Genomic DNA, 13,289 nt, shown 5'->3' on the forward strand with positions numbered 1-13,289 from the left:
TTTTGGCATTTTAGTTGTGGATTGTGTTTGGACTGTGTCTCTTGCCCTTTCAGTATTGTTTCCTTGTGCTTCTAAGTGTCCCTTTGTTTCTTTTTAGGTTATGTAGTATGGGTTAGAGATATTTTGTATGTTGTTTTTGTTTAATAAATCCGCCTTTTGGATTATTCCCTGATGTGCCTGAGTTCTGTTATTTAGTGTCACTTTGAAAGGACACACATCCAGCATTGACATATAATTGTTCTTTCAATTTTTGATAAAGATTACAGTGAATTGAGATGTAACTTGGCCCAGAGGTACGGTAGGACGCCCAGAGTAAGAAAGTGTTGAAAGTTGGACCTCAACTATTATGGGTGATTTTTAATGAATTTTTGAAATTTCCATAATTGTAGTGTATTGACTGTATTGAATTGAATAAATGTTTCCATTAATTTCTGAGGAGTTCTACAGTAAATCTGGATGAAAATTCGCACACAGGTACAGTAGGTGTCCCAGAGGGGGGATGTGTTGAAAGTTGTACATCAACTACTCAGGATGATTTTTAATGAATTTCTGAAAATTGACATAATTCTACTGTATTGGCCGACTGCATTGGATACAAGTACCCTTTAATTTCTGAGGAATTCTACAGTAAATCTGGCTGAAACCTGGCACACAGGTACAGTAGGTGTCCTAGAGGGGGGATGTGTTGAAAGTTGTACATCAACTACTCAGGATGATTTTTAATGAATTTCTGAAAATTGACATAATTCTATTGTATTGACTGTATTGAATTGAATATAAGTTTCCTTTAATTTCTGAGGAATTCTACAGTAAATCTGGATGAAAATTCGCACACAGGTACAGTAGGTGTCCCAGAGGAGGGATGTGTTGAAAGTTGTACATCAACTACTCAGGATGATTTTTAATGAATTTCTGAAAATTGACATAATTCTATTGTATTGACTGTATTGCATTGAATACAAGTACCCTTTAATTTCTGAGGAATTCTACAGTAAATCTGGCTGAAACCTGGCCCAGACGTACAGCAGGTGTCCCAGAGGGGGGATGTGTTGAAAGTTGTACATCAACTACTCAGGATGATTTTTAATGAATTTTTGAAAATTGACATAATTCTACTGTATTGGCCGACTGCATTGGATACAAGTACCCTTTAATTTCTGAGGAATTCTACAGTAAATCTGGCTGAAACCTGGCACACAGGTACAGTAGGTGTCCTAGAGGAGGGATGTGTTGAAAGTTGTACATCAACTACTCAGGATGATTTTTAATGAATTTTGGAAAATTGACATAATTCTATTGTATTGACTGTATTGAATTGAATATAAGTTTCCATTAATTTCTGAGGAATTCTACAGTAAATCTGGATGAAAATTCGCACACAGGTACAGTAGGTGTCCCAGAGGAGGGATGTGTTGAAAGTTGTACATCAACTACTCAGGATGATTTTTAATGAATTTCTGAAAATTGACATAATTCTATTGTATTGACTGTATTGAATTGAATATAAGTTTCCTTTAATTTCTGAGGAATTCTACAGTAAATCTGGATGAAAATTCGCACACAGGTACAGTAGGTGTCCCAGAGGGGGGATGTGTTGAAAGTTGTACATCAACTACTCAGGATGATTTTTAATGAATTTCTGAAAATTGACATAATTCTATTGTATTGACTGTATTGAATTGAATATAAGTTTCCTTTAATTTCTGAGGAATTCTACAGTAAATCTGGCTGAAACCTGGCACACAGGTACAGTAGGTGTCCCAGAGGGGGGATGTGTTGAAAGTTGTACATCAACTACTCAGGATGATCTTTAATGAATTTCTGAAAATTGACATAATTCTATTGTATTGACTGTATTGCATTGAATACAAGTACCCTTTAATTTCTGAGGAATTCTACAGTAAATCTGGCTGAAACCTGGCCCAGACGTACAGCAGGTGTCCCAGAGGGGGGATGTGTTGAAAGTTGTACATCAACTACTCAGGATGATTTTTAATGAATTTTTGAAAATTGACATAATTCTACTGTATTGGCCGACTGCATTGGATACAAGTACCCTTTAATTTCTGAGGAATTCTACAGTAAATCTGGCTGAAACCTGGCACACAGGTACAGTAGGTGTCCTAGAGGAGGGATGTGTTGAAAGTTGTACATCAACTACTCAGGATGATTTTTAATGAATTTTGGAAAATTGACATAATTCTATTGTATTGACTGTATTGAATTGAATATAAGTTTCCATTAATTTCTGAGGAATTCTACAGTAAATCTGGATGAAAATTCGCACACAGGTACAGTAGGTGTCCCAGAGGAGGGATGTGTTGAAAGTTGTACATCAACTACTCAGGATGATTTTTAATGAATTTCTGAAAATTGACATAATTCTATTGTATTGACTGTATTGAATTGAATATAAGTTTCCTTTAATTTCTGAGGAATTCTACAGTAAATCTGGATGAAAATTCGCACACAGGTACAGTAGGTGTCCCAGAGGGGGGATGTGTTGAAAGTTGGACCTCAACTATTCAGGATGACTTTTAATGAATTTTTGAAATAAACATAATTGTAGTGCATTGACTGTATTGCACTGAATATGAGTTTACTGTGATTTCTGAGTAATATTACAGTAAATCTGGGTAAAAACTGGCCCAGAGGTAAAGTAGGTGTCCGAGAAGAGGATTGTGTTGAAAGCTTGGCATCAACTTTTAATAATGGTTTTTAATGAATTTTTGAATATACAACCAGACTGTCACGATGGCTGTATTGGGCTGTTCCATTGTAATTTATGTGCGCGCGTGCATGTGTGCGCGAGTCTAGGCTTTCAATCAGGATATAAAGCGAAAAGGCGCTACCGTAAAGACTGGTGTAAAAGCGCAAGGAAATTTATGCGGCGGATAGGAGGCGGCTGGCTTGACCGCGGCTCACAAATGACGGCTCACTTTACCGCAGTCATATTCAGATACGTGCGTAAGACAGACACACACACACACACACACACACACACACACACACACTGAGAGAGAGAGAGAGATTGGATGAAACGTCTTAAAGTTTTGCGTGAAGCTTTTCAATTGGCTGTCAGTTGGCCTCACTTCTGCCATGGCAGCCATATTGGTACGCCAAATTCTGACTGCTGCTAACTGGATGTTGAAGTTTCTACTTCGTGGTTTTCTTTGTTGTAAGTTGTTATTTTTGTGGTCTTGTATTTTCTATTTTATAATATAATGAGCTTTAGTTTTACTGTAGTATTTTGGTTTTGTTTCTAGTTTTGATAGACTCTAAAGGTCTCTTTTTGAAGGGCTTCCTTTCTAGAGTTGCTGGTTTCTTGATACACTTTGTCGGTTTGATTTCCTGGTTTAATTTCACCCTCTTACAATGCTGTGATTGATCGGTGGTTGTTGATCAATGGTCATGGGAATTTGCATATTAATGATAAAGGAACTGACCTCCCAGCCCATTGTTCCTTCAGTGTTGCTAGTTTCAGTCATTGTGCAAATGTATTGTTTATAAGATTGGGGAAACCTCCAGTAAGCTGAGACTGAAGAAGTCACTTGGATGACTGACGAAATGTTTATCCCACTGAAAAAGCTACATTCGGATGAACAGAATCAACTTTGAGGGATTTACTTACCTGGATGATTGAGCATGCATTAAGCATGTGTCCCAAATTCTAAATATTGAGGATAAGAACAAACCAACACTGGCCCAGAAGAGTGCAGTCAAACATTGATTTTATTGAACACACGTGTGGGAAGATGTACACTGCAACACATCAGCATAGATCTTCACCCAAAAATACACTTCAGACTGCTTTTAATTCATCAGGGTTCTGCCCCTTCATGCGTTAACAAGAATATGACATGCATCAGTTACAGTAAATGGTCAATTAAAAAGCTAAAAACAGACAGAGAAGTTGTCTGTGAAGGTTCTCAGTCATCCAGGTCATCGTAGTCAAAGGAGCTTGCAAAGAAAAGCGTCTGGACTTCTTTAAGTTACTTGAAGACGTTTCACCTCTCATCCGAGAAGCTTCTTCAGTTCTAAGGTCAAATGGTGGAGAGTCCCAGATATAAACCTAGTGGGAGTGACCCCCCACAGAGGGACAAAAGGACCCCTGATGATCCTCTAATCGCCTGAGCCAAGGTGTGAAACTGGGTGTGGGTCCCAATCAGCCAGAGTTTCCGGTGAGTTCATTGTGAAACCTGGCCCCACCTTATCATGCGAATTCCTGAGATCAGATGGCCCAGGATGTGAGTGGGCGTTAAGGCGTCTGGGGAGGGATCTCAAAACTGGATTATAGACAGAGAAGTTCCTTTTTCTATCACGTTCTTCCATACATGGCAATTTGTTTCACCCTCCAGATGGTTCCTGTGGGCTTGCACTCTTCTTGACTCTTCTTCTGTCACCTGTTACTAGGCAAACTCAAATGCGGTAAGAAGCTAAATGAATTCCAGGCCTATCTTTAAATCATTTGTGTTTGTGAGCATGTATGCCTTTTTAACCTTCTGTTGCTCCAAGTCACTTACACCAGGGATCGTTGCGACATCGCGCCAAACTTAGCTTAAAACCCTTAAATAGACTGAGCATCAACTCTTCATGAGCACATCTGCAATGTGTGTATAAAATGGTTATAGCTGCACCTGTAATAGAAGTTTTAATGTAATGCCAGTAGCTTTAATGAACGTTTTAATGCAATGATAATGATGAAAGCTATATGTAGCAGTAAAATATTTTTCTTTATTCCCACACATGCATCCTGGTTTGACTTTGTTACAGTGTTACAGTGTTGCATCTTTTGCCATTGTTGGATTGTAGTGTTATTTTATGCCATGTTATACCCCGAATTAAAGATTGTGAATTATTATGTAGATTAGTTTGCATTATTCTCCTGAATTAGAAGAAGCTGATAACTATTGCATTAGTTAAACTGATTTGCATGACATTAAACTGCTGACTTGTTGTGAATGAATGACATTGTTTTATGATGCATTATACTGCTGAGTTATAAGAAATACTGTTAACAGAGAGTTATTGTCTTATTTGTCTGATTAGAAGAGAACAGAATATGCTGGAGTTTTCTGCCCCATCGCAGCAGGAGCAGATAAGCAGGGAGCCAAGGTCGTAGCTTAGGCGCTGTGTGAGAGAAAGCATGTAAATATTTAGGCTTTTTATGATAAGGTGGAGGCACCAGGGGCTATAAAAGTTTGAGCAATGCTCCACCATTTTGAGATCTGAGGCTGTCTGCATACAGTGTCCATCTCCCACGCGTGTGATCATTAAAATCATCGTTTGACTCAACCCGGCCGGACCAGTGTTGTTATTGTGGTTTTTTTCTCTTGTTTCCATCCCCAATTTTGAACTCGTAACACCATCTTACAATGCTGTGATTGCAGCCATTCCCCATTGGTCAGTGGTCTTTGATCAGTGGGTTTTGGTCGGTTGTTGATCAATGGTCATGAGAATTTGCATAATTATGAAAAGGGTTACAAAACCACTTCTAAGGCTTTGGGACTCGGGGAAACCACAGTGAAAAACTATAGCATTTCATAAAAAGAACATCATACCAGTAGTCAGTGTTAGGAAGGTTACTTTTAAAATGTATTCCACTACAGATTACAGAATACATGCCCCAAAATGTATTTTGTAATGTACTCTCATTGAGTAACGTATTCTGAATACTTTGGATTACTTTTATTATTTTATTAATCCTTTATTGATCCAGGTTAAAAATCTCATTTCCAAGAGAGACCTGGCATCATGGCAACAAAAGTCACATACCACATAGGTATATAACATTACTTAACATATTATCAAACTTTTTGCAACTACATGAATGTGTTTTTGCTCTGTGATTTATTACTATTACTGAAGGTTACTCGCCAATACCAACTAGATGAGTAACAGTAGGATGGACATTAGGTAAGGCTGCACTTTTTGCAGCGATCTTGTATAGAAAACTGTTCCGCGGCTCCGAACCGTGGTAAAGGGACCCCTGGATAATATGTAATTCGTGTCGGAGTCGTAAAATAGCTTTACTTTTTGTTAGACTTGTAGTCAAGACTGCCTAATCCGAGACCAAGACAAGACCAAGACCAGAGGGTATCGAGACCAAGACAAGACCAAGACCAAGTCGAGACGAGACCAAGACCGGGACAAAAAAGACTAACTTTTGTGTGCTTTTGAGGGCTGACATGATGGTACTGACTGGCCCCAAAGTCATCTGACAAAACAGCGATCACCTCCAACAACTATCTAAAGAATGGGAAATATGTAAGCAAGCAGAGATGACGTGGGCCGCGAGATTGAAACAAAGAGCCTCGTTTTGTTTGGGTTTCCACCGGCGTGGAGTTACCAAAAATAGAGTGGGCATAGCCTAACATATGAAACAGGAAAAGAACGCTGTGTAATCCCTTTATTTTAACAAAGTAATCGTATTCTGAATACCGCCTCTTTAAACGGTAACTGTAACGGAATACAGTTACTCATATTTTGAAATACGTAACGCCGGTACACGTATTCCGTTACTCCCCAACACTGCCAGCAGTCAAACATGGTAATGCTAGTTGTGTGATGGTCTGGGGTTGCTTTGTTTCTTCTGGATCTGGATGACATGCCTTCACAGATGGAATTTTGCTCTCTACCAGAACATCCTGAAAGTGAATGTCGAGCCTTCAGTTCAACCCTAAAACTAAAGTTTAACAAGAGTGGACCAAAATTCCTCCACAGTGAAAGACTCACTGCCAGTTATTACAATATTACATAGGGCCAGATAGGTTTGAATAGCTTTTGTCCCTTAATACTTTTGTGCATTTTGCATTTATTCGAGGTATCTTTGTCCATCCATGCATCCTTTCTCTTCAGCTTATCCTTATCAGGGTCAAGGAGGACTGGAGGATATCCCAGATGTCATAGGGCAGGACACCTCCTGTGCAGGTCACCAGTCAGTCGCAGGACTGATATCTTTGTCTAATATTACTTTTTTCTGATCTAAAACATGTAAGTGTGATAAATATGCCACAAAAAAAGAAATCAGGAAGGGGACAAATGCTTTTTTCATGCTGTTTTGAAAAAGGAATTCTTATATTTTTATTTACTTCTGTATGACACACAGAGAAGATGGTTAACTGCATAACGAAGAACAGAACATCTGTCACACACACACACACACATATATATAAAATGTCCTTCTCGTTGACAGCAGGTTGGAATGACATTATGTCGTCCTGGTGACAGCAGAGTGTGATCATGGGATTTAGAAGAGGGTCACCATGTGCCATAATCTGTCCAAATATACCCCGATTTTCCTCTTCCTCACACTGTCTGGCATCATCTTCCTGCTGCGGAACATCCACACAGTAGAGGTGAGGAGAGAAGTGAAACTACCCGTGAGCTTTAACTCATGCTTTTTCTTTTCATTTTTGACAGTTATGAAAAGTCTCAAAAGATTTTTGATTTATTCACATAGCAGGCAAATTTTTCATTGTTTTTATATTATTGCAGAAATCAGTCGGGAACTCCTAAAACAGAGTATATGGACAAAAATAGTGGATCGGGTATGCATTAAGGAGCTGCCATAATACCATAATGGTTGTGGGGCACAATTTTTGTGCTTGAGTCTGCAGTGCTCTGGTGACTTTTATCTGGGTCAGCACGCTTTGACCCTGCTTTGCAACTCTGTGGCCTGTCACTTTTTGTTTCTGTGATCTTTTTTGAACCACAAGGGACCTTCCTGAGTTACTGAAGGAAACAGAGCTGCACTCTTAAAAGTTTGCATATAATCCCTTATAAGAAGCATTCAGGTCACCCTGAATGATCTGTTATCAGCTAAGTTTAGCAAGCTGCATACATAAACCACAGCTGGATTGCACAGACACACATTCCTGCTAATTTGTGCCAAGAGTAATAAAATATCGGAAATTCACACACTTCTCATTGGAATTCGTGGACAAGCTGCAACATACAGCAGGCCTTGTCTTTTGCCAGAAGGGGGAACCAGTAGTACAAACTCAGCTGAGCAGTCAAATGTGTGGACTTTAATTAGTAGGGGTCAAATCTTTAAGCTTTAACAAAATCCATATGTGTGAACATAAAAAACAAACAAACAAACAAAACACATGAATGTAATAGCAACTTTCACTTGTTGGTCATTTTGCTCTGGGGGTCTGTGGGGATGGAGAAACTTAGATTTTTGGCACTAATGGCTTAATTTTTCATGTTGCTGCTTGGTTCATGGATTAAGAGGATTGAAGCATGGTTATTAGAAGTTGGCAAGTCAATTTAATGGCAGCAAAAGTTAAGATATTTTGTATTTTAGTCCTTTGTAAGGGTCGTAAAGAGCTCCAATCATACCCGATCTTACGTTTCCCAAAATGTAATATTGAGTATGTGGAAATTATTTGCCTATGAGCAACCTTCAGCTCTGTTATTCTCAGTCCTGTCTGCATCAAACTGCTTTCACAGGCTGAGTAGGACTTCTTCTAACCAGTGATCTTTATCTTGGCGTCTGTGCAGTTCCTCTTGAATTATTCCTGCAATATTCTACAACCCATAGTGTGGTATCCTCTAAAATTCATTCAGTTACCCTTCTTCTTTTCAGAACTGGAACTGCCAAGCGATTTCATCTTTCTACCAACTGCAGAGCAGGATCCATTCATCCCTCAGTGTGTCTCCTTTCTATCACAACCACACCTACTGTACCCATGTGGGCCAGAAACCCTCCCCTGAGGATGAACTTGAGGAGCGGTACCTGTTGGAACTCATCAGCTGGCCCAGCCCTCCGCCTCACTCTGGACCAACCACCCTGAGGCAGACGAGCGACCCTGTCCACAGCCTGTTCGCAATACTTCCCACTAAAGAAGGAAGGGAGTGGCACGTGGGCGATCAGCTAGAGGCCCTCATCCAGATGCACGACTTCCAGGGTCGCCCTAAACGCTACGGCGGGGATTTCCTTCTGGCCAGGCTGCACTCTCCGGAGCTTGGAGCGGCCGTGGTTGGGCAGGTGGTTGACCACAAGAATGGATTTTATTCTGCTCTGTTCCCACTCCTGTGGGTGGGCTCTGCACAGGTTGAAGTCATGTTGGTGCACTCCAGTGAGGCCGTCGCTGTGCTGCGACGACTCAGGGAGGAACGGGCCGATCGGGTGTTTTTTAAGAGCGTGTTCCGTTTAGGCCTTTTGTCAGAAACTACTTTGTGCAACCTGTGCTTGCCTACCAACCATCAGCCTCTTTGCAACTACACAGACCTTCACACAGGCGAGCCCTGGTACTGCTACAAGCCCAAGGTGCTCAGCTGTGACACCAGAATCAACCATGCTAAGGGAGGCTACTTGAAAAACCTCATCACCAACAAGGAAGCGCTGTTATTCAAAAGGTTTGAATGCTTTGTAGGATTTGGATGCTTATTTACTGTATCTACTGTTAAAGGATAAGTGTGGTGAGATTTCCTATTTTTCTTAATTCATAAAAAACCCACAAACAATGAGTGTCTGCAGTCAGAAACCATTAAAATAAAACCATCTGCAGTATAGATTATTTTCTTCCCATGCTGCACACATTGTGTGTAAGATGGGCAACACATTAGTGCCAGCTGTTTAAAAATAAGGCCTTAATATTGTGGAAATGCGCACCATTACCCCCCCCCCTGGTGACATCATTAGCAGCTCAAATCTTGCAGCAGATTTGTTATTGGTGATCTGATAATAGTTCTCTGGTATATCTATACATACGAAAATAGCTAAAACAGCACTCAGTTGTTATCTGACTTTTAAAGATGAGTTTATGCCTTAGCAACTCGACCAAGATATTAGTAGGAAATGTGACATTATTTTTTAACATTCATTTTTTTCCATCTGTCCTAGTGGTGTAAATCTCAAAGTTTACATACACGCTTCAGGACCTGATAAAATCAACGTGCTGCCACAGAAAGGTACGGTACTGTGGGAGAGGAACATTTGTAGCACCTGCTGTGATCTAAAAATGAATTTTGTCTTCAGCATTCTTTACTTCCTCTCAGATAAAGTGGAGGAAGAAAACAGCACAGCTAAACCAGAACATATTCAGCTAGAAACATCTGGATATTACTACATGGACTCCTGGAGGCCATTAGATGGATTTACAATGCGTCAGTTCAACAAATCATCAGCAGCTGTACAGTGTTTGAAGAACAAGGTGATCAACATGTACGGAGACTCTACTGTGAGACAGTGGTTCGAGTATCTCATTGGTTTTGTACCAGGTGAGCGGTTTTGTCCTTTTATTTCATTTTATAGACACTTACACTACCCACTGTAACTTTCATTTATTCCATCTCATCCAGAATTAAAGGAGTTCAACCTATACAATCCCAAAAAGGTCGGACCGCTCATGGCGGTGGACAGCACACATAATATTCTCTTGAAGTACCGCTGCCACGGCCCTCCAATCCGCTTCTCTACCGTCATGTCCAGCGAGTTGCGGTACGTTTCGAATGAGCTTGACGGCCTCTCTGGGGGCCCTAACGTGGTTGTGGTCCTCAGCATCTGGTCCCACTTCAGCACCTTTCCTGTGGACATATACATACGGCGTCTTCGGCACATTCGACAGGCACTGGTGAGACTTATAGACCGAGCGCCAGGGACGCTAATAGTGATCCGCTCAGCCAATCTTCAAGCCCTGGATCAGGAGGTGAGCCTTTACAACAGCGACTGGTACTCCCAGCAGCTCGATCAGGTGCTCAGGACCATGTTCAAGGGGCTGAACGTTCTGGTGGTGGATGCCTGGCAAATGACTTTAGCTCACCATTTACCTCATGCCCTCCATCCTCCTCCACCTATCGTCAAGCAAATGATAGACATGCTTTTATCTTATATTTGCCCCGAGAGGAAAAAAAGCCAGAAATAGTGATGATAGTGGATATATTGTTAAATGTGATGTGTGAATCCATCCGTCAGTTTCAAACACATTTTTGTTTGGGTTCATAAGAACTCATATATTTTTCTAAAACACAAACTCTTCAAATACTGAAGATTTGCTTTCCTGCTTTTTTTTTTTTTTAATTCCTACAAAACATGTTTTACTCTGATTTCCAAAGACTTTGGCACAATGATTGTTAATTCTCATCTTTTGGTATTACCAAAGTTTTGTTCATGTGCATTATTTTAATGTACAGAGTGGTTCAAATAATTGTTGAACACATCATCAATTTTCTAAGTAAATGTGTTTCTAAAGGTAATCACCAGATGTTGGTCAACAACCATTCCAGTCCACACATGCAAAGAAATCAAACCGTAGATTTAGATTTGAAATTAAGTTATGTGTAATAATGAGAAATGACAATTGGGGTCATTGGCTTGCTGAAACGTGCACCCTCGTTTCATCTTCATCATCCTGGTAGGTGGCAGCAGTTTTTTATTAGTTCCTCGCCACATTTTCGCATTCATCCTTCCTTCGGTCATATGAAGCGTGCCAGTGCCGTATGCTGAAATAAACCCCCACACCATTATGTACCCACCTCTAAACTCACTGTTGGAATGGTGTTTTAGGGGTGATATGCAGCGCATTTTGACCTCCAAACATGGTGTGTGTATTCTGGAATCTAAAGAGTTCAATTTTGGTCTCACTTGACCAGAGACAATATTCTCATTATTACACATAACAATTAATGGACATCTGTTGAGAATTTCAAATTGGATCTTTGGAAATATATTTACTTAGGAAACATTAAACACACATACACACATAACATGAAGATCTGCCTAATATTGTGTTTGCTTTTGCTACTACAGCCCTAAACCTTTAAGATATGTATTCAGTTAGACACCACCGGAAGGTCTGCTGTGGCATCTTGCACCAGGAAGTTAACAACAGATCCTTTAAGTCTTCTAAGTTGTGAGGTGGGGCTTCCACCGATCAGACATGTTTGTACAGCACATTTCCTTCCCACAGATGTTTGACTGGGTTGAGATCTGGCTAACTTTGAATGTCAAGTCAACACCTCAAACCGTTCCTGAACAGTACTTGCTCTCTGGCAGGGTATATTATCCTGCTGAAAGAGGACACGGCCATCAGTGAATACAGTTTCGATGAAAGGGTGTACATGTTCTGCAACAATGGTTAGGTGGTATTTGTCAAAGTAACATCCACATGGACGACAGGATCCTTGGTTTCCAAGTCGTACATTGCCCAAAGCATCACACTGCCCCCACCAGCTTGCCTTCTTCCCATAATGCATCTTGGTGCCAGGTGTTCCCCAGGTAAGCGACGCACATAAAGAAAACCTGCTCCGTGGTCCAGTTCTGATGCTCACATGCTCATTGTTGTTGCTTTCAGTGGTGATCAGGGGTCAGCATGGACCGCCTGGCTGTTCTGTGGCTGTGCAGCCTCATACGCAACAAACTGTGATGCATTGTGTATTCTGACTTTTGTCGCGGTTCGAATTTTGAGGAAGAGACATACGACTGAAAGTCCATAGTGGGTCAACACAAATTATTTTATTAAAACACATATATGTGGTGAAGATAGGCTCTGCAAAACATCAGGCTCCATCTTTCCCTTACAATAGGTGGGTGTAATATTTATACTTACGATGACCAGTACCTCGCGTCACTAAAACAGAACAGTTCCTCTTTCAGTTCCTCCAGATGCATCCTGTTATTCTACTTGTCCAGACTTAATCCTTGTGTTGTCCACGGGTCATTTTTGTCCTCTAAAGAAATCTTTTGCTATCAAAAATGTGTTTTTTATTCATCAAATGGTCTGAAAATAACAGAAGTTATTCATTACTATACTATGAATGATTGGAATAAGTTTTAAGTAATTTGATTTATTTATGGGGTTTTTATTGGATTTTATAACACTTGTGGTCCTCGTGGACAAAAATGACCCCAAAGTACAAAGTGTTGCAAAGAGCCGTATTTTCACAACATACTGCTTTCATACATCTTTGATCTTGGATCACTGATGTGTGGGGTCAAGCACTGGTCATAACAACCACAACAACAACAACAACAGGCAGCACAATGAGGAGGCAGGTGCTCTATATTCAATGAAATGTTATTTATACAGCGCCAAATCACAACAACAGCCGCATCAAAGTGTTTCGTATTGTAAGGTCGACCCTACAATAATACATACACAGAAAGTATCCTCAAAAGCCTCCATTGCACTGGAGATTTGCATACTTTGATGAGCATACTTTTTTTTACCATGTTGTGCAAAGCAATGACCAGTAGGACAAAGCACATATTGTCCTCTAGTATAATGAGGAGGGAGAATCAATGTTCAGGAAGATCCAGGGTTAGAAGATATAGAAAATAT

At 40.3% G+C, this 13,289-nt stretch overlaps 1 protein-coding gene and 1 long non-coding RNA gene across 10 annotated transcripts in view; one reads left to right on the forward strand and one right to left on the reverse strand.

Annotated features, from left to right (window-relative positions):
• Positions 1 to 13,289, forward strand: part of nxpe3 (neurexophilin and PC-esterase domain family, member 3) — a 28,579-nt gene that overhangs the window by 13,521 nt on the left and 1,769 nt on the right. The window contains exons 1-7 of one of the 9 annotated variants that reach the window (XM_082507597.1): positions 2,490 to 2,963; positions 4,359 to 4,428; positions 7,196 to 7,358; positions 8,594 to 9,366; positions 9,854 to 9,921; positions 10,009 to 10,230; positions 10,312 to 13,289. The exon at positions 10,312 to 13,289 is cut by the window's right edge and continues 1,769 nt beyond it. In XM_082507597.1, coding sequence (XP_082363723.1) covers positions 7,266 to 7,358; positions 8,594 to 9,366; positions 9,854 to 9,921; positions 10,009 to 10,230; positions 10,312 to 10,874 — 1,719 coding nt within the window. In that variant the 5' untranslated portion in view covers positions 2,490 to 2,963; positions 4,359 to 4,428; positions 7,196 to 7,265 and the 3' untranslated portion in view covers positions 10,875 to 13,289. Of the gene's footprint in view, positions 1 to 2,489; positions 2,964 to 3,040; positions 3,179 to 4,358; positions 4,429 to 7,195; positions 7,359 to 8,593; positions 9,367 to 9,853; positions 9,922 to 10,008; positions 10,231 to 10,311 lie in introns of those variants that run through there. The other 8 variants (XM_082507596.1, XM_082507595.1, XM_082507598.1 and 5 more) reach the window with 8 other exon arrangements.
• On the reverse strand, positions 3,718 to 4,337 carry LOC309690523. Its single transcript, XR_014271742.1, has 2 exons — positions 4,288 to 4,337; positions 3,718 to 3,894 (listed from the first exon to the last, which is right to left on the reverse strand). It is a non-coding gene; the product is annotated as an uncharacterized lncRNA (long non-coding RNA).

This window comes from Aulonocara stuartgranti, assembly GCF_965226115.1.
Source record: "Aulonocara stuartgranti genome assembly, chromosome: 16".
Taxonomy (NCBI): Eukaryota; Metazoa; Chordata; class Actinopteri; order Cichliformes; family Cichlidae; genus Aulonocara; species Aulonocara stuartgranti.